This window comes from Notolepis coatsorum (assembly GCF_963971535.1).
Source record: "Notolepis coatsorum genome assembly, chromosome: 8".
NCBI lineage: Eukaryota > Metazoa > Chordata > Actinopteri > Aulopiformes > Paralepididae > Notolepis > Notolepis coatsorum.
The window spans coordinates 148,704,344-148,715,984 of NC_140172.1; the positions used below are offsets into that span (position 1 = coordinate 148,704,344).

Sequence of the window (11,641 nt, forward strand, 5' to 3'; positions counted from 1 at the left end):
TATATATATATATATATATATATATATATATATATATGGTAATGTTTATTGATGTAGTCATTTCTATTGAGATCAACCAACAAAATGTCAAATATAATTTGAAATAAGTATGCAACATCATACCAATAACCTGGGCTATTTCTAGAAGCACCTTATCCTTAACTTAAAGTATCACTAAGGTGAAAGTATTCCTGGTAAGTGCCATTTCTGTCACTGGTGTGATTAATTAGTCTGAGTGGATATTTTACAAAATAGCTCCACTGTTTGTTTGTTTGTGTGTATGTGCGCGTGTGTGTGTGTGTGTGTCTGTGCGAGCGTGCGTGTGTGCCTTATTTAGATTTAAACATTCTGTCCAACCCAATAAAATGTTGAAACACAGGTTTCACTTGCAGGGAGGAGTATGGGGGCAGGTTGTCAACAGCATTCCTCTGCCACCCACGACCAACACCCCATCACCCTCCACCCCTCCCACCTCTTTGGGTTGTGTGACAGCTATATAACCATGGCCACGCGGTTGTCCTCCTCACTGCAGATCAACCCTCCAGATCCCTCCAGAGATCCTCCAGAGTTCTTTCCTGAGTCCAGATCCAGCACACCAGATCCATCCACACCATGTCTCTCTACGGCCAGAGCACCAGATCCTACGGCCAGAGGACCCAGAGTGTCTATGGAGGAGCCGGCGGTCGTGGCACCCGAGTCTCCACCGCCCAGTCCAACTACGGAGCACCGTCCGGGGGCTTCAACCTGTCCGATGGCCTGGACCTCCACGTCGGGGCCAACGAGAAGGCTACCCTGATGAACCTGAACGACCGCCTGGCCTCCTACCTGGTGAAGGTGCGCTCCCTGGAGAAGGAGAATGACCGTCTGGACCTGCAGATCAAGGAGTGGTACCAGAAGAGGACTGTCGTCTGCCATGACTACACAGGCTACTTCGCCGCCATCGAGGACCTGCAGGACAAGGTACGTGGAGAGAGAGAGGGCGACCGGCAGTCAATAGAGTCTCTCACTTGCTTCTGGTCTTTTTGTATTCATTGTGTGTGTGCCTGGGAGATTAATGTCAGTTGAAACAAATATAATAACTCCATCATTGCCATATCCGTGTGCACACAGGGCATGGGGTAAACATCATGGTGGTTTGACCAGTTTCTTACTATAGTGTGTGGTGGGGATGCTGGGACATTTAGCCTAAGCATTCTTAGACGGCCCATGTTCACTTTTGTAGTTTGCAGCACACTGTCAATGTACTGTATGTCAGTAGCTACCTAGCTATACTAGATTTCTCATTCACAGCCCGTGACCCATACCTTCCAGATCATATTTTTAATATACGACACTATCATACCAGGTCTATGTCCAGGTTGCATTCCAACCGTGCGTCACTCACAAGCAGCTGATAATATCCAGTCCTACACTGAACATTCCAGTAGGAACATACCAGTAAGATACCATGATGTAGGTGAAAACACACCTCAAAGTTATATCTTCTCTCAAATTGTTTTTTATTTATTTGTTTACTCTAGATCCGTTTGGCCTCCAGAATCAATGCCAAGACTGTTCTGGACATCGATAATGCCAAACTGGCTGCTGATGACTTCAAGATGAAGTGAGTTATGCTGGTGTATACTGTGTGTGAGCGTGATTGTGTGTCTGTGTGTGTTTAGCCATGCTGTGGCCTGTCTGTCTGGCATACAGCCAGTGTCTCCATTGTTTCCATCTCTCACAACCTGGCCAGACCTGGTCAAAGTTAGTAGCATGAACTTTGAAAGGTTGCCATGCAACTGGAGAGTTATCAAGAAGTACAATGGAGACACAAACCCAACCAGACCATCATACTATATATCACGGCTAGCCCCAGCCGGGCTGAATATTGGGAGACAAAACATGTATGTTACTTACCCCCCCATCCCACCACTCACCCCACCCTGTGCTCAACCCCTCCAGGTATGAGAACGAGCTGGCCATGAGGATGGCCGTGGAGGCAGACATCACTGGACTGAGGAGGGTCCTGGATGAGATGAATCTCACCAGGATGGATCTGGAGAACCAGTATGAAGGTCTGAAGAACGAGCTCATCATGCTCAAGCGGAACCATGAGGAGGTATGGAGAGATCATTAAAAACCTTCCTCACTTAACTGACAGAACCATGAGGAGGTAGAGTATGGAGAGATCATTAAAAACCTTCCTCATTTAACTGATAGAACCATGAGGAGGTAGAGTATGGAGAGATCATTAAAAACCTTCCTCACTTAACTGACAGAATCATACAAGCGCCAGCCAAGCAAGTCTTCTGCATATCTGGCATGCATGTCGACACCTGTACATTCATTCACACAGGAGCGTTAAACCAACACACACACTGAACAAAGGCAAGATTGTGTCTGTTAAACGACTGTGTGTTCAGGTAGACACATGATGCACCTATAGAACGTATTGTATGCACTGCGTGCGATTAATTGCTCTCTTGCCAAACAGAATCCACTTTCCCAGTATAGAGGAGCTACACACTGCAGCCTTTCGCCTTATGCAGAGCGTGTCGCCATTTATCACAGTGCAGGCCTTTCTTTGTGTGGTGAAAACGGCAAACATTTTGTACGCAAACATGACCCGTCCCTCACCTCCGGTCAAATGGGGGACCCTGATGTAAACAAGACGAAAGTCTTTCTCTGGTCTGCATCCCCTTAACAGTTGTGTGTATTGAGCCGTATATGTACAGTTCGCACAGAGGGGAGAACCAGTAGAGCATGTTGCACATAGACCCACAATTCATGTGGATGATTAGATGTTCTAAATTACATCAGTGGATTTTGAGCCACATTTTGTTCTACCCCTTAATTGTAATCATTCATAAAACTGTGATGGAACCTGTTGTACGGAGGTCACGTCACTGTATTTTGATCATTTATTACAATCATAGACATAGAGTGAATCATACATTATTCTATTTCTATGATTACAATATATTTATGCCAGATTACAGTGAGTATTATTCACTACTGGCTAACGAGGGTCGTATGTTGACCTTTGACCCTTGTAGGAGATGATCCTGATGAGGACTCAGATGGGCGGGCAGGTCAACGTGGAGGTGGACGCCTCCCCCTCCCCCGACCTGAACCTGGCCATGACCGAGATCAGAGAGCATTACGAAAGTTTGATCGCCAAGAACCGCAAGGAGTTGGAGACATGGTACCAGAACAAGGTGAGACGACTGACCTACAGTACTATATACAGTACTACATGACCTACAGTACTATATACAGTACTATATACAGTACTACATGACCTACAGTACTATATACAGTACTATATGACCCACAGTACTATATCTATATGACCTACAGTACTACATGACCTACAGTACTATATATACAGTACTACATGACCTACAGTACTATATACAGTACTACATGACCTACAGTACTATATACAGTACTACATGACCTACAGTACTATATACAGTACTATATACAGTACCACATGACCTACAGTACTATATACAGTACTATATACAGTACTACATGACCTACAGTACTATATACAGTACTACATGACCTACAGTACTATATACAGTACTACATGACCTACAGTACTATATACAGTACTATATACAGTACCACATGACCTACAGTACTATATACAGTACTATATACAGTACCACATGACCTACAGTACTATATACAGTACTATATGACCCACAGTACTATATCTATATGACCTACAGGACTACATGACCTACAGTACTATATATACAGTACTATTATGACCTACAGTACTATATGCAGTGCTATTATGACCTACAGTACTATATACAGTACTATTATGACCTACAGTACTATATGCAGTACTATTATGACCTACAGTACTATATACAGTACTATATACAGTACATGACCTACAGTACTATATACAGTACTATATACAGTACTACATGACCTACAGTACTATATACAGTACTATATCTATATGAACTACAGTACTATATGACCTACAGTACTATATACAGTACTACATGACCTACAGTACTATATACAGTACTACATGACCTACAGTACTATATACAGTACTACTACTATTATGACCTACAGTACTATATGACCTAGTGTTATATGAGAAACGTGCTGACGTCCTTTAGATACATTCTTTTGATGATTTCCCATGTGAGACAGAATTTTGAGAACATGAACATAATGAGGATGTTACAATGACCTCTGGTCATACAGCTATAATAGACCCAAATCTACACATAGCCTACTGTACTAAAGTATGAAATTAACCAGTAAAAAAAGGTGACAAATTTAAATTAGAGTAGATGGTACACCAATTAGATTACACCTTTTAGTCCTGCATGTCAGTAATCTATGATGAGATTATAGAGCTCCTGGATTAGCATGCTGCTAAATGCTAACTAACCATGTTTCTCAACTGCCTAGATCGCCGCAGTGGAGCAGGACGTGACGACACACACGGAGGTTCTGTCGACAAGCCGTAGCGAAATAAAGGAGCTCAAGAGCACACTCCAGAGGCTTCAGATTGAACTGCAGTCCCACTTGAGCATGGTGCGTGAATGTACACGTTCGTTATGCAAACACACACACACACAGTGTGCGAACCATACCATGGTATTCGGGGGAGCTAAAAAAAAAAAAAGCTCAGAGCGTTTTCCTGAGTCTCGCGACAGCCACTTCCTCGATGTTGATTAGTCGGTCGAAAAGAGTTACCTTGATGAGCGCGCTCCTCTCCAAAAGTTTAACTAGTTTCAACTTTATGCGCTGGGAGCGCTCCGCCCAAAAACGCTGCCGCCGAGAGCGCATAAACGCGAGGCGCGGAGCTGGGAAAAGGAGCGCGCCTGTCGCGCCTGTAGCATAGAAATGAATGACAGACAGAAAGGAGCTGACAACTCATAAAACGTCCCCGGTCGACACGATCCATGAGTATTACAGAACCACACATAGTCCACACCACACAGGTGTCTAAATACACATGCTCAGATTAACCCCTCTGATCCAACACTAAAATTCACACACAACAGTCCTATTTACACATAAACACACGGATGAACCAATACCGAACAACAAGTCCACGACCAAACACATCGAGTCTGACATTATTATAGTAGGCAAAAAAATTCAACATTATCGCCACCCACCTGTCCTGATGGTGAAGATCTGCCCAATTCTCAAAATCTGCATGTCACAGAAGTAGTCCCCGCAGCAGGCTGTTTCGCCTTCTTTGTAAAACCAAAATTGGTTAGAAGGCTTACTTCTTTGATATTTCGTTTAACTTTCGACATTATCCTGGATACCTGTATTTATTTATTTTAAACGGCGGGTGAAGTTTGATTTGTGCCTGCAGACTGCAGTGCAGCGCCGCCACGCTCCGAATGGTAAACGCAAGAATAGCATGCATGTTGCATGCATATTACGAGTAGGGTATATCTGCAGTGCCGCAACCCCATAGATTTATGCTATTGTCTATTATGGTGAATTAGTGCGCAAATCATTAATCATACATCAAAATAGCCTAATTTTATTATTATACACGATGATGACGATACAGAAAATTACAGAAAAATTAGAAATGCATGGCAAAAATAGAATTTATTGTCAGTATTTTAGAGACCCCCCCCAAAAATTCACAAATCATGTTTTCAGGGGAGCTGATGTCTGATCTAGGGGAGCCACGGCTCACCCAGCTCCCCCATGATTTGCACCCTGCACACACACACACACACACACACACACACACACACACACACAACCACACACACACATCCCAGTATACTCTCCGTCCGTCACACGGCTTAACCATCTTAATCAAAGACAAGCCCACTCTGCCCAGCCCCCAACTCACCACCTCATCTCCCCACCCGACCCAAACAGAAATGCTCGCTGGAGGGCACCCTGGCCGAGACCCAGGACCGCTACGCCGCCCAGCTGGCCGGCCTCCAGAGCACGGTGACGGCCCTGGAGCTGCAGCTGGCCCAGATCCACGGCAACATCGCCAACAACAAGCAGGAGTACGACGTGCTGCTGGACCTCAAGACCCGGCTGGAGAAGGAGATCGCAGAGTACAGGAGGCTGCTGGACGGGGAGGACGACAGGTGAGAGGGAGGGAGGGAGGGAGGGAGAGGGAGGGAGGGAGGGAGAGAGAGAGAGAGCAGGAGGGAGAGAGGGAGAGAGGGAGAGAGGGAGAGAGGGAGGGAGGGAGGGAGGGAGGGAGGGAGGGAGGGAGGGAGGGAGGGAGGGAGGGAGGGAGGGAGGGAGAGGGTAGAGGGAGAGAGACAGATGGTAGGGGGATGAAGACAGAGAGAGAAGGTGAGGGAGGATGACAGAGAGAGAGAGAGAGAGAGAGAGAGAGAGAGAGAGAGAGAGAGAGAGAGAGAGAGAGAGAGAGAGAGAGAGAGAGAGAGAGAGAGAGAGAGAGAGAGAGAGAGAGAGAGAGATGGGAGAGGGGGGGCACAGTAGTATGTAAGAAATACCCCAGAAGGAGGGATGAGGAAGCAGAAAGAAGGGGAAAGAGAGTGGTGGGGAGGATTGGAGGAATCATTAGGGGGCGTTGTTGAGCAGAGTGTTGGACCTTAAGGGACAGTGTTGTATGTTTGGCTGCAATTCATTACTTCATGACTCACCTTGTGTTTCCTCCATTTTCTCTCTCCAGCAGCACAAGGCAAGGTAAGCCATGTTTCATCAATCAATACATCTACAAAGAATGCTCCAATAACCCCTTTCACTACCACACGACAGAAGGTTAACTGTCTGTAGTGTGGTCGTGAAAGGGTTAACCTTCTGTAGTGTGGTAGTGAAAGGGTTAACATGACACAGGGATGTTACACCAGTCATATTTGAACATTACGGCGTATGTTTTAAAAAAAATCCAAAGCGCCTTATGTGTGATTCTCACGGTGTGTTTTCCTCTCCGTTGCAGTGGTCACCAAGACCATCACCGTGGTGCAGACGGTGGTGAATGGCAAGGTGGTTGAAAGTACCGAGACTGTGGATGTGGATGTGGATGAGATTGAGTCATAATGTGCCAGCAGCAGCAGCAGCATCATCAATCAAGATAATGCAGTGCAATTAAACCGCATTTATGTTGTAACTTCTTAAAAAAAAAATATATATATATATATACTATGCCAAGACTGTTGATGTGGTGGTTGATGAGATTGAGTCATGATTTGACAGCAGCAGCATCAATAAAGATCATGCAGTGCAATTAAACGTTTGTGGTGTAACTTATTAAAAAGCGACATTATACTATATTATGGGCCTACGCCGGTAACTCACTTGATACAGTAACTTATTCTATTCATTTTCAACATGATTCTCCTTTGTGAATATGAGAATACCAGGTCAGGTTCAGTGTGAACAAGGACACACTGCGTAAATGGTAAATGGCTGCATTTATACAACAGCTTTTATCCAAAGCGCTTTACAATTTGATCCTCACATTTTTACTAACTCCCAACCCTCACCTCCATGGAGTGCAGCTAATGCTGCTACTACCTAATTGAGGCCCCCTCTGCGAGACACTCCCTGCCCCCTTCTGGCTGACTGTGGAGTCCTTGATCACCCTCAGCCCCCAACTTCAATTCCCTAACCACCTCCTCCCATGTCAGACCTACCATATACCCAAATGTTGAACCGCTATCCTAACAATCATCCTTACTCTATCATTTCTACCCTCAATCTCTGCCGCAGTATTAACTACCCCTGCCACGAAGGCCACAATACTCAATTTCTCCTCCCACACCCTCTCTCTATCCTCCTGCCCTACCCTTTCTGCCACACGCCCTTCTCCACACCCCTGCACCCTATCTTGACTTCCCTGTCCTACCCTCCTAGCCGCCTCTGCATACGATAACTTACCCTCCCTTCTAACACTCTGAACCACTACCTCCCTCTTCATCACCTCACACCCCCTGAACGCTACACTATGCTCCCCACCACAACTACAACACTTCAGCTTCACTCCCTCTCCACACTTCCCATAGTCATGTTCCCCGCCACACCTAGCACACCTCTGTCCCTTCCTACACGAAATAGCTATATGGCCAAACTCCTGACACCTATAACACCAAAGAGGACTCTGAACAAATTCCCTAACCCTAAACATCCTATACCCTACAAACACCACACTAGGAACAACCTTACCCTCAAACTTAATCACTACCGTCTCCGTCACTATCCTATCTGCTCCCCTCTTCATCCTTTCTGCACTCTTAACTATGCCATTACGCCCGTCCCTCCCTAATTCTTCCACCAGCTGCTCTACGCTAACCTCGACCGGTACCCCTGCTATCACCCCCTTACATCCCCCCTCCCTCTTCTCCCCTACTCTCACTACCTCACTTATACCCACTCCACCAATGCTCCTCATCTTCCTAGCCATCTCCACCTGCCCTACACTACCACACCCTACGGCCAGATTCCCATCCCCAAAAACAACTCGAACATCCCTAATTTCCTCACTCCCCCCTCCCCCTCAAACCTAACCACTATATGAATCACTTCTGCACTATCATTTCCTCTACCCTCACCTTCTGACCCACTCTAGCTATCTCCCCTACCCTTCTTCCTCTAATTCCCACTGACCCTGCTCCTCTTCTCCACCTTACTCCACCCTTCTCCCCCGCTCTCACCCCCCTCCATACTGTCACCATCTGACTCCCTTCCCCTGTCACGACCGTCCCCGTCCCTATCGACTCCTCCCTCGCTCTCACCACCCTGCCCAGCTCCCGACGTCGAAAGCAGTTCATCACAGATCAGCAAGGCGGCCACATCCATCTCCTCGTCACCGTTATAGCCGTCAAACTCGACCCGGCACTTTTTTCCTTAGATCACGTCACCTTGTGCACCAAGCTCAAGGACACGCTGGAGGAGCAGACACAGTGGCCGGAGATATGTGACATCCAACGTAAGAGTCCGTTAACCCTCTCCTTTAAAAAATAAACAACAACAATGATGTTTGAACCTGCAGATAATATTTGTGTGACTTAAATCTTAACCCTTTCACTGCCGCACTGCCAAACGGTTCACTCTTTCACTGCAACAATACACAGAAGGTTAACCCTTTCACTACCACACAACATCAGGTTAACCCTTTCACTGCCACACTACAGAAGGTTAACCCTTTAATATCACACTACAGACGGTGACCGGAGCCCCCCAGGGAACAGTTTTGGCTCCCTTCCTCTTTGTGCTCTATACTGCGGACTGCAGACACAGCGAGGCCATGTGCCATATGCAAAAATGTTCTGATGATACTGCTCTTATCGGTCTCATCAACAAAGGTGATGACCGGGCCTATAAAAAGGAGATTGACTCATTTGTCCACTGGTGCAGTGCCAATTTTTTGGAACTAAACATAGAAAAAACCAAGGAGTTGGTCATCAACTTCAGTAGGAAGAAGGTGAATGTCTCTCCTGTCTTCATTAGGGGGCAGGAGGTTGAAATAGTCCAGTCCTATCAATATCTTGGCGTTCACCTGGACAGTAATCTGGACTGGAAACAGAACACAGATCCTGTGTTCAAAAAAGCCCAGTCTCTGCTTTTTCATTTGAGGAAGCTTAGATCCTTCGACATCAGCAGGTCACTTCTTCATGTCTTCTATCAAGGTATCCTGGCTAGTGTCCTTTTTAATGCTGTTCTCTGCTGCGGGGGCAGCATCACGGTTTCTGACAAAAAAACGTATAAATAAAATCATTAAAAAGGCTGGCTCAGTGATTGGCCTCCCTCCTGATTCCTTGGAGATCATCATAGCCAAGCGAACTAGAACTAAACTGAACCCCATTTTATCCTTTGAAGGCCACCCACTGTTCATTATTTTTGATGCTCTGCGAAGCTCATTCAGTGATAGGTTGTTGATGCCTCAATGCTCTACTGAGCGATTGAGAAGGTCCTTTGTTCCTGCTGCGGTTACATTTTTTAACGAGCACCTTTAGCACTGTGTTGAGAGGCTCTCCACTTCTTACTGTGTTGTGTATCTTGTATTGTATCATGTAATTGTTTCTTTCATGTTTGTATATTTGTATTCGCTCTGGTGGCAAACCGTGTTTCCCCTCTGGGATTAAGAAATAAACCATACCATACCTTCAGAAATAAAGAATTAAGTTTATAAAATCGACAATTCTCAATTATTTTATTTTTTATAAATGTAATATATAATAATAATGTAAAAATTACTGCAAACAGCAATGGGAGGGTTATATAAGTCAGTGGGCTAATGGCTATGTTAAGGATAAGAGCTAAATAATAATCACATATTCACTCGCAAATTCCATAGTGATACTAGGCACATTCAATCCAATGACATTGTGGTCGTTTTCAAGTCAAGTCAAGTCCTTTATTAATGAATCCTCCTGGGATATTCACTATGCCAAGTATCATCCATCTGTTTATTAACATTACTGTACCTGCTGTAACGGCTAAACACTTGCAGTGCTGTGATTTGATGCCCTTTTGATGGATCTGCATGAAATGTCATGCTGCTGCAGCTTGAGACCCTAAGATACTAAGTTTCATAGTGATCCTGCAAAACCACTCTTCCCATGTGCACTAATCACAACCAACAGCATTTCACAATGTGTTGTCAATCACAACCAACAGCATTTCACAATGTGTTGTCAATAAGGGTCAAATCTATTTATTTTGTACTGTGTGGTGCCCCTCCCCCTAACCTTGCATGGCAGCTTCATGAGATCACGCAAGAATCCATCTGGTCAGACTTCAAGTTACAGTATGAACCACAAGTTTCAAGTTTATTTATTAGTTTTAATACAGAAGTACAGAATACTTTTATACAAAATGCTTCTTTCTGTTACGCTCCAGAGACTGTGCTAGACAAAAATAGATAAGTATAAAATAAGTATAGCCAGTATAAAATAGAAGTCAAGTACGTAGACAAAAGTGTTCAGTATATACATATATACAATGCTCAATGCAGAGTAGAAGTAACTGAGTTACCATACAATATACTATACAGTGCAAAGCAGAAATGGGATGATGTACAATTTACAGTAAGGTGTAATGAGGTATGGGTTGTAGTACAAATTCTTTACCAATAAATATAAAGTGTTTAGGTGTTCTAAAGTGGGTGCTGCAGTGAGTTGTTTGTTTAAAGTGAGTGTGGATGTGTGTGCTGTGAGTGCATTTGATGGTTGTTACATATAGTGTTATTGTCGTTTAGCATTCTGATGACCTGGGGATAGAAGCTCCTTCTGAGTCTCTCTGTGCTTGCCTGACCGCAGCAGTTCAAAGAGGCAGTTGTTTGGGTGGTTCAGACCAACCAGTGTCATTTGAGGAACTACGTAGGTGGCTACGGGCAAAGATACTATCCCAAGTGCCATCCATATTCCAAACTGTTCCATAAAAGCAGTCAGGATGATGGTGTTTCATATTAGAGGTGATTGATCATGAAAATGTATGTCAACACATGTTACATATTTTCCAGTATATAAACTGAGCTCGCGCTGTGTTCTTCAGTTGGTACCAGTATATAAAGTGTGGTATGTAAATAATGTTGTACTTAGGACCTGGGCTTTATTTTTACAATGATGCGCAGTAGAAAGACGAACGAGCTATGACACATATAGCAAACAATCCATCTGACTGCTCGAAAAATTAGCTGTACAACACAGGATTGTGT

The 11,641-nt window shown here is 44.6% G+C and overlaps 1 protein-coding gene across 1 annotated transcript; it reads left to right on the forward strand.

Annotated features, from left to right (window-relative positions):
• Positions 1 to 531: 531 nt before the first annotated feature.
• On the forward strand, positions 532 to 7,215 carry LOC311233667 (keratin, type I cytoskeletal 50 kDa-like). The gene is made up of 8 exons (XM_084320649.1): positions 532 to 960; positions 1,521 to 1,603; positions 1,942 to 2,098; positions 3,036 to 3,197; positions 4,429 to 4,554; positions 5,878 to 6,098; positions 6,656 to 6,669; positions 6,923 to 7,215. The coding sequence occupies exons 1-8, from the start codon at positions 613 to 615 to the stop codon at positions 7,021 to 7,023; spliced, it is 1,212 nt and encodes a 403-aa protein (XP_084176775.1). The 5' UTR covers positions 532 to 612; the 3' UTR covers positions 7,024 to 7,215.
• The last annotated feature ends 4,426 nt before the right edge of the window (positions 7,216 to 11,641 follow it).

Excerpts from the sequence above, each read along its gene's own strand:
- LOC311233667 (XM_084320649.1), top strand. The coding sequence starts at position 613 with ATGTCTCTCTACGGCCAGAGCACCAGATCCTACGGCCAGAGGACCCAG. Across the intron at positions 3,198-4,428 it reads AGACATGGTACCAGAACAAG|ATCGCCGCAGTGGAGCAGGA; the intron begins GTGAGACGACTG and ends TCAACTGCCTAG. Across the intron at positions 4,555-5,877 it reads TGCAGTCCCACTTGAGCATG|AAATGCTCGCTGGAGGGCAC; the intron begins GTGCGTGAATGT and ends CGACCCAAACAG.